The 15,104-nt window shown below is 37.6% G+C and overlaps 1 protein-coding gene across 2 annotated transcripts in view; it reads left to right on the top strand.

Moving 5' to 3' along the window:
* The window catches only part of NECAB1 (N-terminal EF-hand calcium binding protein 1), a 258,938-nt gene that overhangs the window by 218,595 nt on the left and 25,239 nt on the right, over positions 1-15,104 (top strand). For both annotated transcript variants that reach the window (XM_072603595.1, XM_072603594.1), the window contains exons 7-9: positions 1,093-1,214; positions 3,227-3,303; positions 9,696-9,749. In XM_072603595.1, coding sequence (XP_072459696.1) covers positions 1,093-1,214; positions 3,227-3,303; positions 9,696-9,749 — 253 coding nt within the window. The remainder of the gene's footprint in view (positions 1-1,092; positions 1,215-3,226; positions 3,304-9,695; positions 9,750-15,104) is intronic.

Below are 15,104 nucleotides of genomic sequence, written 5' to 3'. Positions count from 1 at the left end.
TCACTGTCAGAAAATACATTTTTCAAATCTTAGTATTCCTTTTATTCTTTTTATATTTTTTTATTTTTCTCCAATTATATTAAACAATTTGTAAACATTTTTTTAAAGTTTTGAGATCCAAATTCTATCCCTCTCTCTCTTCCCCCCTCCCTGAAGCAGTAAGTAATCAGATACAGGTTATCTTTGTACAATTATGTAAAACATTTCTACATTAGTCATTTTGTAAAGGAGTTAGTATTCCCTTCGGATCTTAACATGCATCCCTCCTGTCCCCTCCCCCCTCTCTGAGATGGTAAGCAATCAGATATTGGTTATACATGTGCAATCTTGTAAAATATTTCTATATTAGTCATTTTGTAAAAGAAGGAATTAGTATTTCTAAAGAATCTTAACATGCTTGGACTTAAAGCAGAAACAAATAAGATGAGGTTTAATAAGGATAAATGAAAAGTCTTACTGTAGGTTAAAAAAAATCAACCTCACAGGTACAGGTTGGCAAAGGATGGTAAGACAGCATATCATACGTATCATATACATCATACATAGACAGCAGTTGATCTGAAAAAAAATCTTGGAGATTTGGTGACAGTACTACTAGCTTAATGTGAGTCATTAATGCAATAGGGCAGCCAAAAACAACCAACCATAACTCTGCTATGTAATCCTGGTATTAACTAAGATAGGCATAGCTTCCAGTAATCCAGTAACAAGGAGTTAATTGATCAAATCCCATTTGGAGCATTATGTTCTAGGTATCACAGTTGGAAAAGGTATTGATAATCTAGAGTGACCATGAGAGCAGTCAGAATGGAAAGAGGATTCCAATCAACAATTCAGGGTTCAAGTAAGAAAAACTTCTCTAACACATAGAGGCATCTAAAAGGGAGATGGGCTGCTTTGGAAGATACAGGTTCTCAGGTGCAAGGCTGGATGACCACTTTTCAATCATTTTGTAAATGGAATTTTTTGGGGGGGAGAGTAGGCTAGGGGGATGAGTTGACCCAGAAGGCCCCCAAGGTACCTTCAAATTCTAAAGTTCTGTGATTCTGTGAAGTCTACATCAAGATTCACTCTTTCTCCTTGTGGTTAAAGGCAAGGCCCAACCAAACCAGAAGTTCTGTCGATTCCATGGCCTGGCAAACGATCCAATCGCAGAGTCCAGAGACACAGCAGTTTCTCTCCCAACAGCCCTCAGTTTCATACAGGTGGCCCAGGTAAAGTAGGTGGCATTTCTGGCTTTCTCTACCAAGTTCTACAAATGAAGCTGAATAAGGTAATAAATTCTGGGCATAGAGCCATTTCTAGAGAGGGTGCTGACCCTAGATCTTGTACTTTGGGAAGATCCCAAGCAGCTACAGCTCCATGGTGCCTGAGAAGAGGGTCTGGTTCTGCCAAGAATCCTAGTAAGTAGCTGTGTTTCTATCAACAGTCAGCTGGAGATGGGGACAGAGGAGCCCAACTGAGAGAAAAGGAAGAAGCAGAGAGAATAATCAGACCCCAGGCTCATAGCAGGGCAGCTAGGTGATATAATGGATAGACAACCAGGCCTAGAGTTAGGAAGACTCATCTTCCTGAGTTCAAATCTGGCCTCAGACATTTACTAGTGGTGTGACCTTGGGTAAGTCTCTTAACCCTGCTTAGCTCAATTTCCTCATCTTTAAAATGACCTGGAGAAGGAAATCACAAACCACTGCAGTATCTTTGCCTACAAAACCCAAAACGGGGTCACAAAAAGTTGGCCACAACTAAAAAATGACTAAACAACTACACTGGACCTCAAAGTTGGAAGGCACCTCAATCAACCCATAGCTGACCAGAAGTTCAACTACAGTATTCCTAGCTGTGTGACTCTGGGCAGATCACTTAACCTCTCTCAGTCTCAGTTTTCTGGTCTATAAAATGGAAATGATAATAACCTCTACCTCACAGGGTTGTTGTGAGGGCCAAATGAATTAACATAAGCAAAGCATTTGCAAACCTTAAAGCAATATACAAATGTTCACTCTTATTATCATTCCCAACAAATTTCATCCAAACTTCCTTTGAATAACTCCAATATAAAAGGAATTCACCACTCTTGGAGGCAGCCCAATCCACCATTATGTAGTCCTAATCAGTGAGAATTTTTTCATGTACATTAAGGATAAATTTGCTTCTTCAAATTCTACCCATTGGCCCTCACTCTGCCCTGTTGGCCAGGCAAAGCAAGTATAATTCCTCCTGTATTCAGCAATGATAATCATAGCTCGCATTTACATAAGGATTGTCTAATTTTGTCCTGTAAGTGCAAGATTCCACTTTTATAAGAAAAGGAAACTGAGCCTTGGTGGGAGTGGGGAGAGAGTTAAACACTAAAGGGTCAAGCATGTTGGTTGATGCCAAAATTGTAATTGTGCTCATCCTGTCTCTATCTTCTTTGCCTTGTAGATTTTTTTAAAAATGCACTGTGCCAATTGACCCAGTTTAGTATTTAAGGTATTCCATCATGACATTCTTTCTATTAAAGGACTTTACTTGTCTAGAGTCACACAATTAGTGAGCATCTGAGGCAGGATTTGAACCCAGGGTGTCTTGACTTTCATTATCTCCCTTACACATTCCCAGTTATAATGATGATTATTGTGTTTCCCCAAGTCAACGTCATTTCCCTCAACTTGTCCTTGCCTAGGCATAGTTGCCAGGATCCTCACTACTCTGCCCTCTCCCTCTGAAAAACTCAAAGCCGATAGAGTCAGTTTTGAAGAAAAGAATCTCACAAATTATCCTAACAGGAGAAATGTGCCAGGAAAATTAATGACCCAGCAAGCATGTACTCCTCCTATTCTAATTACACATGGACTACTGAGTTAATTTAGGGCAGGTAGGTGGCATAGGGGAAAGAGCACCTGACTGGGAGTCAGGAAGATCTGAGTTCAAATATGGCCTTGGACATTTATTAGCTGTGACCCTAGGCAAGTCACTTAACCCTGTTTGCCTCAGTTTCCTCATCTGTAAAGTGAGCAGGAGAAGGAAATGGTAAATCATTCCAGTATCTTTGCCAAGAAAACCCCAAATGGGGTCACAAAGAGTCAGACAAGACTGAAGTGAATGAACAACAGTTACTTTAGTCAGATACACTGAGTTCTTCCTTCAAGGTAAAAGAAAATCTCTTAGCTCCTTCAGCATTGCTATTCTGCTTGAAGTTTAGATGTGTAGCAAACTGTCATCATGATGTCTCTTCCCCAAGGCCTGTTAGAGGAAGACAACCAGTGGATGACCCAGATCAACAGACTCCAGAAGCTAATTGATCGACTGGAGAAGAAGGTGAGTGCTCCCTTTTAGCTTTTCCACTTCTATTTGTGTTTGCTTTCTGTCCTGAATACTCATCACTGCACTGTGGTCATCGGAGCTTCCATGATATCAGGAAAAGCAGCCCATGCAGGTAGTGTGGCCCTCACTGATTTATCTGAGGATGCTCAGAGTGTGCACACGTGTATGTATTTACTGAAAATAAGAGTATTTCATTCAAATGCTGTGTTGGGAGTCAAACAAAGCCAGTGCATTGCCCAAGGTCCTATTTCTTAGCTTATCATTGAATAATAATTATATAAATAATATTTACATAGCATTTTAAATCTGGCAAAACACTTGACATTATTTCATTTAATCCTTCTTACTTTCTACTTGTATTTGTGCTTCTAGCACAGCACAGTGCTTAGCACATAGGGAATACTTTATAATTGCTATTTTTTTAATCCTTACAACAATCTGGAAGACAAGTTTATTATTATTATTTCCATTTTACAATTAGAAAACTGAGGTTGAAAGAAGTGAAATGATTTGCCAGAGAGGACTTTCAAGAGAAAGCAAGGAAGGTCCTCAGCATGTTGGGTGAAATCCCTATGGCAGTTTCATGAAAGGATACGGGCAAGATAGGCAGGCTTCCAATATTCAAACAGAGCTATGTTGTTCCATATCATAATACAGATAGGAGCCCAACCATACCTGCAGAGCCCAACCATGCCTGCAGATCCCATGCCTTTCCATAATTCTGCCACTGGGATTTTGTCCCACATGTTCTTCTTGTTGGTAGAATATTGTTATAAAATGATGGACATTTTTTTTCAAGAGATATTGAGGATCATTAAAAGTTTTTCAGTTTCCCAAGACAGTCCTGCCCACTTTAGTCCTCCAATTCATTGTCCATTTGTATGTTTGTGCATGCTATGTGTGCATATGTATATATGCATTATATATGTACATACACATCTATGTATATACATATGTATATGCATACATAAACATACACATACACACATATGAATGGACAGATGAGCTTTTTAGGCTGCCAACATAACTGAATACTATAATCTGAAAAATATGCACTCTCCACCTAGTTCATTTTCTGGAGTGGATAGTTTTAGGCAAAAGTTTTGGGTTATTCTGGATCCTGTCCTGGGGCCTCTGAAATATTCCCAGGCTTGATACAGAAAGAACCATGTCATACATAAACAAGATATCTGGAAGACCTTACCTTCTTTGGGGAAATATCTCTTCAATATAATATTACATATAATTGCTTTACCTATGATTTTTAAACATATTATTGCTAGAGTAAAGATTTCCCAGTTATTGACATGTTTAAGCTTTGTGTTTTTTTTTTAAATTTGTATTAATTTATTTATTTTAGTAAACATTCATTTCTACAAGATTTTAAATTCCAAATTTTCTCCCCATCTCTCTCCTCCCCCACCCCAAGATGGCTTACATCTAATTACCCCTTCCTCAAATCTGGCCACCCCTCTCTCACCCACCCCCTTCCCCCTCACTTCCTTGTAGGGCAAGATAGATTTCTATACCCCATTGCCTGTATATCTTATTTCCCAGTAGCATGTAAAAACAATTTTTAACAATTGTTTTTAAAACTTTGAGTTTCAGATTCTTTCCCTTCTTCCCTCCCCACTCACTCTCATTGAGAAGACAAGCAATTCAGTATAGGTTGTACATGTGTAGTTATGCAAAACACTTCCATGATAGTATGTTGCAATAGACTATATTTCCCTTCATCCTATCCCACCCCTCATTTATTCTATTCTCTCCTTTAACCCTGTCCCTTTATAAAAATGTTTCTTGCTGACTACCCCCTCCCCAATCTGTCCTCCCCTTATCATTCCCCCCCACTTATCCCCTTTCCCTTACTTTCCTGTAGGGTAATATACGCAATTGAGTGTGAATATTATCCTCCTTAAGCCAGATCTGATGAGAGTAAGGTTCACTCATTCCCTCTCACCTTCCCCCCTTCCCTTCCATTGCAAAAGATTTTTCTGGCCTCTTTTGTGTGAGATAATTTGCCCCAATCTATCTTTCCCTTTCTCCTCCCAATGTATTCCCTTCTCACCACTTAATGTTATTTTTTAGATATCATTCCTTCATATTCAATTCACCTTGTGCCATATATATATGTGCATAAATATATATATATACATACATACATATGCATATGTGTGTGTGTGTTCCCTCCAACTATAAAAAAGGTCTCATGAGTTACAAATATCATCTTTCTATGTAGGAATATAAACAGTTCCATTTTAATAAATCCCTTATGATTTTTCTTTCCTGTTTATCATTTCATGCTTCTCTTGAGTCTTTTATTTGAAAGTTAAATTTTCTATTCAGCTCTGGTTTTTTCATCAAGAATGCTTGAAAGTCCTCTATTTCATTGAATATCCATTTTTTTCCCCTGAAATATTATACTCAGTTTTTCTGAGTAGGTGATTCTTGGTTTTAATCCTAGCTCCTTTGACCTCTGGAATATCATATTACAAGCCCTAGGCTTTGGTTTTTAAAAGATTTTGATCGTCTTTAGAATTAGTTCATGTGATTCCAGATAAGTATTAGGAGAATCCAATTAATACAACAAAATAAATCTTTATAAACCAGAATATAAAATTATTATGTCATAGTGTAGCCTCCAATAAGTTTTAATAGAAAGAACAGTCTCTTTATAAATCAATTATTTGTAGGTATTGGTGTACAATACAATGAGGGAGGGGGGAGTACAAATATGTTTGGTACATGGTCTCTGCCTTCAATGAGCTTAGATGTTATTTGAAAGAGGTAAGATACAATTACATGAAAAACTATGGGACAGAAAGTTGATGCATTCAAGAGGCAGAATGAGTCATATTTTTGGGCACAGAGAATTGTAGGAATTTGTTTTGTTTGACTATGGATAAGAATCCTTAAAAGGGAAAGGGGTTAAAGTTTAGATCAAACCAGAGGAAGATGAACATAAAGGTTCAGAAGCAATAAAGGACATTGAATAAACAAGTCTGGCAGGCATGGAAGATTAACTTTCTAGAATAGCAAGAGATGAGGATAATTGAGGCCAGAATATGAAGAACCATGTACTGAGGAGTCATTTGGGCAAGAAAGTAACCTAACTATATGAAAGTTAGCCTGGTGACAGTGTAGAAGTCAGACTGAGAAGTGAACAAGTCATTGAAAGACTTTAAAAAAAACCAATCTGAGTGAAAGGATAGAAAGGAAAGGGCACATTTTGAAGAAATAAGCAATGGAAATCCGAGATTGATTAGATATGGAGACAAAGAAATGGAAAGAATCAAATAGGAATCTAAGTTGCTGAGTCCAGATGATTAGGATATTGGTGGTAATAATATCAGCTATTGGCAATACAGAAGAAGAAGATGGTTTGGGAGGAAAGATAATAGTTTAGTATGAGTCTGGGACAGCAGTATTCAATTGGAAATTTATAGCAGGCAGTTAAAGATATAATGCAGTAACTCAAGAGAGAGGGGTCAGAATCAGAGAAACACATTGGAGTCGCAACTACATAAGGCTAAGAGTTGAAACTATAAGAATAAAGAGAATTTTTTCAGGAAGGGAGTTTTGATAGAATGTAACAAAGAGTAGAAGAGTGAGTCTTGGAGATTGTCAGTTACCATAGCTGCCATAAAAAGTACTCCTCAAAGCATTCATCCCCAACTACTGCTCACATATTGAAATCATATTCCTCTCATCCCACAGCATCTATACCACAATTTATTGCTAATTACTTGTCCACTCTGAATGTCTAATTAAAAATATTCTAACAAATTAAGGCTTCAGAAATTGTTTTCTAGCATTAGTCGACAGAGAAATTCAGAACACCAGAATCATGTTTAATTTCCCATTTCAGACCAGGGAATAAATACAATGTATTACTTCATTTTCATTTTAGCATCATACATACATACATACATAGCATCATACATCTTTGCAAACTTGCCTTTGTTCAGGTGTCTAAGAATAAATTACACACTTATTTTAAGAAAAAAAATCCTCTAACCTAGGAAATGTTTTCTTCTTTTTGTAATTTTTTAATTCTTTAAATAGACTGTTATACTCTTCACATTTTTAAAATTTGGGGGGGGGGGGTTCTTTTATAAGAATTTCACTTTGAGAAATATATCCAGAAAATGTGCAAAAAGTAAAGTAAGCAGTGGTTTCTACCATGCATCTCTTGCTATGTGGGTCTCAGTATGGGATATCTCTTGGAATGAATACACAAGCCAATATCTCTTCAGATTTTTCCTTTACTTTATTTTGTTCTATGCCAAACCAGGCTTCTCCATAAGAGCTACTTGATTTTCTAGCAGTGAATGAGCATATTTTATTTCCATGCTTATTCACCTTGTTTGCTGACATTAAGCACATACTGTGATAACCCTATTGTAAAGGTGTTCTTGTAGAGGGACACAAGCTATCTTTCCTCACCAATGAGCAATTGTGGTGACCCTTGCATCCTAAGGTTGTGGCCTAACACTGCACAGATGAACAAAATGAACCTTTCCAACTTACTTTCTACAATGCATGTGTTGTCATCAGTCATTTCTTACTTCTATCCCACTGAGCTCCAAGCACAGGCAGGAGGACCACTTAACATGTTGTGAAAGTACTCCTACTTAGGTACATGTTGGACTACATGGCCATGGAGGACCCTTCCAACTCTGAGATCCTATAATTCTGTGAAGATTTAACTGGTCTTCACAGTATCAGCTACCAGTCTCAGCTATGTGTAAGGGAACTCCAGTATTAAGTTCACATGGACCAGGTGCACTATTGGGCAACTTTGTCTGTCTCATTGTCTTGGGTGCCTTGATTCCAAGTATTTAGGCTATATCACACCAGAATGAAATACAGATCTTGCTCTGATGTACCTGTGATTTTATTGACGTAGATACTTCTTCACACAACACAGATTACAATTCATTTGTGTCTTCTCACCCCATATACAACTCTCATATCTATCTTCCCATGTATCCACAAATGGGAATCTATGAGAATCTTCCTCTAATTGTCTCAACATCATATGGTTACCAACAGACTCCAAAGATCATTCAGTGATTATCACTCACTTTTCCTATGTGACTATTCCCCCCACCCATTACATATTTTTTGATGATATGCATCATTTGAAATGTGTCACAACCTATTCAAATTTACTATGTATCTTTTCATTGCCCTTTGGGTGAACTTCAAGATCAATTCTTGTGGTATTACATGATTTGCAACCAAATACTATTACCAGAAGAATATTACTATTTGTAAGAGGATTCTGTTTCATGGAGTAGCTTGGAGTCATCAAAAGAAATGTGCAGTTTCTAAAAGACATCCAGGCCACTCCTATTCAATTTTAGATCTGACTGATTGTCCATTTGTAGTCACTAAGATTCAAGTGCACAAAATGATTGTTGGCCCACAATTCCTTGGCAGACATATAGCCAAAGCCCTTCCATCTTGGTAAGATTTGCCTAAGTCTGTGCTTGGCTAACACAGCTTTTAAGAACCCAGAGTCAACTGCATGCCATGATGAGTCACTGGAAAACTTTACTGGAAGAATGTCTTATTTTACCTATAAATGAGTGAAAAGTTCATTGTTCCAACAGTCTAATATCAGTGCTCCTTATACATGTTGAAATTATAAGACTTCTGTTTCATTAACCATCTATTAAGCACCTACTACATGTGGTGTACTGATCTAGGTACTGGTGACATATAGTTCCCTGCCCTTCCTGATGTACATAGTTCCCAGCCCTCATGAAGTTTATAATCCCATTTATGATTTAGTAAAGAGATCCATATACACAAATAGTTATATATGATGCAATTTAAAATGTGATAAGTACAAAGAAAAGGTCAACCAGAGAGGGCAGAGAGGCTAGGGAATAGAGGAAGACTTCATGGAAAAAGGTAACATCTAAGCTGCTTACTGAAGGAAGAAACCTGGAGGGAATCAATTTCAGAAATTGAAGACAGTCTATCTTTCGTTTTGTTGTTGGCCAGTCATTTTTCAGTCATGACTGACTCCATGTGACACAGTTTAGGGGTTTAGTAGCAAAGATACTAGAACACTTTGCATTTCCTTTTCTAGTTCCTTTCATAGATGAGGAAACTGAGGAAAACAGGGTTAAATGAGTTGCCCAGGATCACACAGCTAGTAAGTGTCTCAGGCCAAATTTGTATTCAAATCTTCCTGAGTCTAGGCTTAGCACTCTATCCACTGCACCACCTTGCTGAGAGCTCAGGAAGAAATCCAGAAACAAGTAGTAGCACTGACTCCCAAAAGATTTTTCAAATGTATAATCTTATTCTTTTTATTTAAGTGCTAATCCTGTCTGCTATGGAATTTGTTTTTTCTTCCACCTAAACATAAGGACCTAAAGCTTGAACCTCTGGAGGAAGAAATTTATGAAGGAAACACTAAATCAGTAAGTACATTATTTTCAATTCAAGAAATGTCACAAACATTTACTTTGCATGCATGACTTAACTCATTCCCATGATCTCGTTTGTGTCAGTCTAAAACAAGATTGGAAAAGTGCATGCGCTATGAATCTGAAACATGTTCATTTCATCGACGCCTCCTTAAATAATTATTGCTAAAGGCTGACCAGTGGAAGAACATGTGAATGAAGAAGAAATAATTTATATTTGGAAGTGAAGCTATCCAACCAGAGTGCGCCAAATGGCACATAGAGAGCTAGAAAGACAGACGAAAGAATCATAAATGTAAAGTTTCCAGGGGTCCTGTTTTTAAACCCAGAAGTCTTAACTTTTTTTGTATCATGGGCCCACTTAACAGTCTGTTGAATCTTGTATAATCCTTCTCAGGGTAATGTTTTTTAAATTCATAAAATAAAAAATATACATTCAATATATTCAATTATAATATATAATATAAAATAAAATGTATTCAATTATGTTAAAGTATTTTCACTAAGGCACTGTCCCTTCAGGACCCTCAAATGCCTGCCTGCTGTTACTTAATGACCCCAAAATTCTCTCCCATATCATTATAGATACACTAGGGTCTTAGGTGGTTATATCATCTGAGTCATCTAGGTCTGACACATTGGTTCCCCACTGTTAACATCTAAGTAAATAAGGGCCAAATAATCACAGTGGGGCTGCAGGTATGACTAGTGATGAAGTCAACCTCCTACAGCCTTGTTTGTCAGTGTTGTGGGACACTACTTTGTAGCAGAAGGCTTAATTTTTCCAGATTCCATGCATACAGCACCATAACATAGATGTGTGCATTAGAAGGTACAAGAATCACATTCAGAGTTAGCTGGAGCATGAGGATGGAGGTGATATTTAAGCACTTTGTTAGGAAAGCCTATGAGATTCAGCCAAGTCAGCCTCCACTCACAAAAACCAGATGGAGGAGTCTCTGAAGTGTTCTGTGTAAATAGCATTATTACAGAGGAAGATGAGCTTTCACCTGCTTAGTTAAGGAAATATTGAAACTAGGAGCCTGGGGAAAGGAAAACTATAGGCTGTTTAAGCCACAATATGTTATCCAGCTACAAAGCCTTAGCAGGAAGCTATGGACTCATAGCTATCCAGCCTTGTTCCTGGATCCTGAGTGAGATAAGAAGAGATATAAAAGACAAGTAAATGAAAGAGCAAAGCCCAGTGGAAGTGCTAGGGAGCAGAGGTTCTTGAAAAGGGTTATGAAAAACCCACACAATGTAGGAAATGCTTAATGGAAAAAGAATGGGGTCTCTTCCTTCTTTTCAACTAAGGCTTCTTTTTTTCCCCAGATTTTTCTGAGTTTAGTCATCAGTTTAAAAAAATCAGCTTTTCTGTCTTCCTTACTATGTCCTGCTTTGACTGGGATGGAAATAGGTATACAGAAAGAGCAAAATGTCATGTGCTTCTTCTCTGCTGTTCTACCACCACCACCACGACTATGGACATGATTCTCCCCCATTTCTCCATCCTGAAATTTTTTCATCTTTTACAGTAGGCATTCTTTACCTGGGGCTTCTTGAACATTTCCCCAATACATTTGGATAATGTATTTGAATATAATTGGGTTCCTTTGCAATCCTATGTGTTTTATTTTATACCTTTAAAAGCATTTTTTTGAAACAGCCATTTTGTGCTTTGACACACGAAAGGGTTAAGAATCCCTGTTTTAAAGACTATTTTTCTCCCTGAATATTTCTCTAGGTTATCATAATCTTCATTTTGTGTGTATGTGTGTCTGCTTTTTCTTCTTTTGACTTTCTAGCTTCTCTTAATCACTACAAAGTCAATCAATCAATCAATTAGAATTTATTAAGAGTCAGGTAGTATGCCAGGTACTGCATAGGTACTGGAAAGACAAATAGGAAAATTGAGATAGACCTTACCCTCAAGGAATTTATGTTCTGCTTTTTATCTATATTCTAAGAATAGCAGGTTTGGAGTCCAATTACAAGATGAAACTGATGATCCTCCTACTTACTCACCAATACTAAATGTCATATTCTTGGCTGCCACTTTCTCCAAACATTGCTTTCAAGCCCATGAACCATCCAGTGAAATAAAAGAGGGCCCTGTCAAACCAAGAAGTCTTTTAAATAGCGACATAAATGGTAAAAGTTGCCCTTTTAAACTCAGATTGACTGAGCTAGGCATGTATTCCAGAGCACAGGGAAAATCCACAGGAATATTAATTCCAGATGACTTCTTTTTTTAATACTATAAAGACTTGGTATGACATTACTATAACTGGAAGCCTGGGAAGGCCAAATATTAATCATAATAAGAACAAAGGCAGAATACTTTAAATGCAGAACACTTTATTTAAAACTCTTTTAGGATGAAAATTACCTTGTTCACAAAAATCCTACTTTGTTGTTTCACTATGGTGTATAGGCAAAATTGGGTTCTCAAAGTCAATGTCAGCGCAATAGAAATTCTGGCAATTCCTTCCATGCTAGAAAGGTAACAAGAACAGGCTGTACATACAACTCAAAGAGCAGCATAACTAATCACAGAGAAGTTCATTATCAGCAAGTTGGCCACCACCAGGTGATTGTGACCCATGAAGGAATAAATAAAAGAAAATGGCTTCCATATCTTCATGACTCTCTTTCATCTCTAGTGATGTAGTGGCAGAGAAGTTAGAGAAGAATACTACAATGATCTTAGTTTTTTGATTATTGTTGGTGTTGAGTCATTTCAATCTTGTCCAACTCTGCATGATCCCATTTGGGGTTTTCTTGGCAAAGATATTAGAGTGGTTTGCCATTTCCTTTTCTAGCTCATTTAACAGATGAGGAACTGAGGCAGAGAGGATTAAGTGACTTGCCCAGCTAGTGAATGTCTGAGGCTTAACTGAGGTCCTCCTGAGTGCAGGGTCAGCACACTATCTGCTGCACCACCTGACTGCCCCTTCTTCATCAGAGGCAAACACTAATTATGAGCATATTAAATATGAGGCCTTTTTCCAACAAATAAATTGATGTGCTCTTGGAGAACTGGAGCCATAGCCATACTTGTGTTATTATATGAAATCCTAAGACACAAAGAAGATGCAGTTAAAATTTCCAGTCTTCTTATTCTTCATTCCCCTTCCAGCCATACATCTGACTCTCCAGATTTTGCCACCATGCCCCTTAGTACCATGCCTGGCATATAGCAAAGAACACACTTGAGTTGTCTTGTGTTAAAGAAAGGGGGCATGAATTTTCTAGGGAAGGACAAGGTCTCATCCTTATACATCTGACTGGTTTCCTACCTCTACTTTCATCAGATGTTAAGCCCCAATTAGTTAGGGATTTTTTCAGCATGAAAGATTTCAGATTTTGAGGATTCCAGAGATAAGACAAGGTAGGTTTACCAGGCAAGAGGACACGGCTTATCTAGAGCTGAAATAGTCTAGGGCTGCAAGAAAGGTGAGGCCCAGAAAACAAGAGGTTGTTCAGACTTCCACAAGTCACGTATGAGAAATGGCAAAAAAAAAAAAAAAATCAGCAAGGATATATATCACCAGAAAAGGCGATGGGCTAGTCATGTCGTAAAAATGAGGAACAACAAGTGGAGAGTCAAGTGGACCCCAGCTAACTGTGAAATATAAAACCAACCAGAAATGTCTTCAGAATGTCTGCAATACTAGTTTGCTCTATTATTCATCACTAATAGTTTCACCTACAAATCTTAGAGCTTAATTTTTAGAATTAATTTTGATGGATTAAGGATGAAGTTAAGTATTATATCCTATTCTCAACATTTTATTCAATATATTTTTCTAAAAGTTATGGGTTTTTTCTCAAAATTGAGTCTTTTTTGAGGTGCTAAGGAGCAGAACAGATGAATGTATTCAGAAAAAAATTCTTTTTCATATTCTGTGAGTTCACAAGCAGCTGAGCCACATGATAGCTGAGAAAAATAAGAGCTTACTATTGCAAAACTGCTGTTTGTAAGGTTTGTTGCCACTATTTCATTTATTTCTCTCAAGAAATCTTTGAACATATACTGTTTTCCCCACATTGTTGAGACTCAGCAAGATAATGAGAGATAAAAGATAATCTGAATGCCTAGGACACAAAAAAATTGGACTATGGTCTTGTAAATAGGCAGAGTAGGACATGTATGGTCTAATTCAATTTCCCAGTATATCCCTTTCCCTAAATAGATGTCCCATCAAGTACCATGCTTTCTTTCAGAAACTGTACTGTTAAAAGATCTGTTCCCTGGGCCAAAGATTATCTACCATGAAATCTTATTTAAAATGAAAATATTCCCAGAATAACAACATTTTAGTGCAAGGTAATCTCTTGAATCTGGAAATCTAGGTAGCACTTGGATGGAGTGCTAGACTTAGAGTCAGGAAGACTCATCTTTGTGAGCTCTAATTTGGCTTCACTTACTAGCTGTGTGACCCTGGGCAAGTAAACCTTATTTGCCTCAGTTTTCTTATCTATAAAATAAGCTAGAGAAGGAAATGGCAGACCACTCCAGTATCTCTGCCAAGAAAACCTCAAATGGGGTCATGGAAAGTAAGACACAACTGAAAAATGACTCAACAACAATTTATTGAAGTACTTTCCTCAGTGACAGGAGGGACCCAGCTATGGGCACTGAGAAAGGAGGCACTAAATGAAATGAGGGAAAGGGCCACAGAAAATATTAATGTGTAATTCTTGTTATGAGTAGCGCAAGTGGGATAAGCAGGCCTTCACATGGTAATCCTATGTTGAAAATCTGCCATGGACTAAACTATCTTCTGGAATATCAATATATCAACATGCTGGTGACTCTAACAAGTTCTTCACTATTAGCAATTTCATTTAACACAGGTCCCTTATAACAATAAATAATATTTACATAGTGCTTTAAGGTTTGCAAAATGCAGTACCTGTACCATTTTATCCTCACAGCATCCCTGAGAGGTGGCACTATTTTTATTCCCATTTTACAGATGAATAAACTGAGGCTGAGAGAGGTTGGGTGCCTTGCCCAAGGCCACAACAGCACCTCTCTGAGGCAGGATTCTGCCCAAGCCCAAGTCCAACACTCTTATTCACTTTGCCACCTTGCTGTCTAATGCAATGCAATGGTACCTTGAAAAGGGGGCTACTATATAAATTGGCATTACTCATGACTTAGGAAAACGGGCTTGAGAACTGTCTGATGCAGAAGATGCCAGAAGTGTGCAACGAGTCTTTTTGTTTTTTTAAAGACGGTCTACAGTATATGGTGCTCTTTATTGAGATGCTCTTGATGACTGCAACATACGCTAAGGCGGGATCTTTTTTTAATATAAAAATGGGCAGGGCTTTAAATAA

Source organism: Notamacropus eugenii, chromosome 4 (genome assembly GCF_028372415.1).
Source record: "Notamacropus eugenii isolate mMacEug1 chromosome 4, mMacEug1.pri_v2, whole genome shotgun sequence".
Classification (NCBI taxonomy): domain Eukaryota; kingdom Metazoa; phylum Chordata; class Mammalia; order Diprotodontia; family Macropodidae; genus Notamacropus; species Notamacropus eugenii.
The sequence above is the reverse complement of the archived record's forward strand: the minus strand, read 5'-3'. Positions and strand labels throughout refer to the sequence as shown.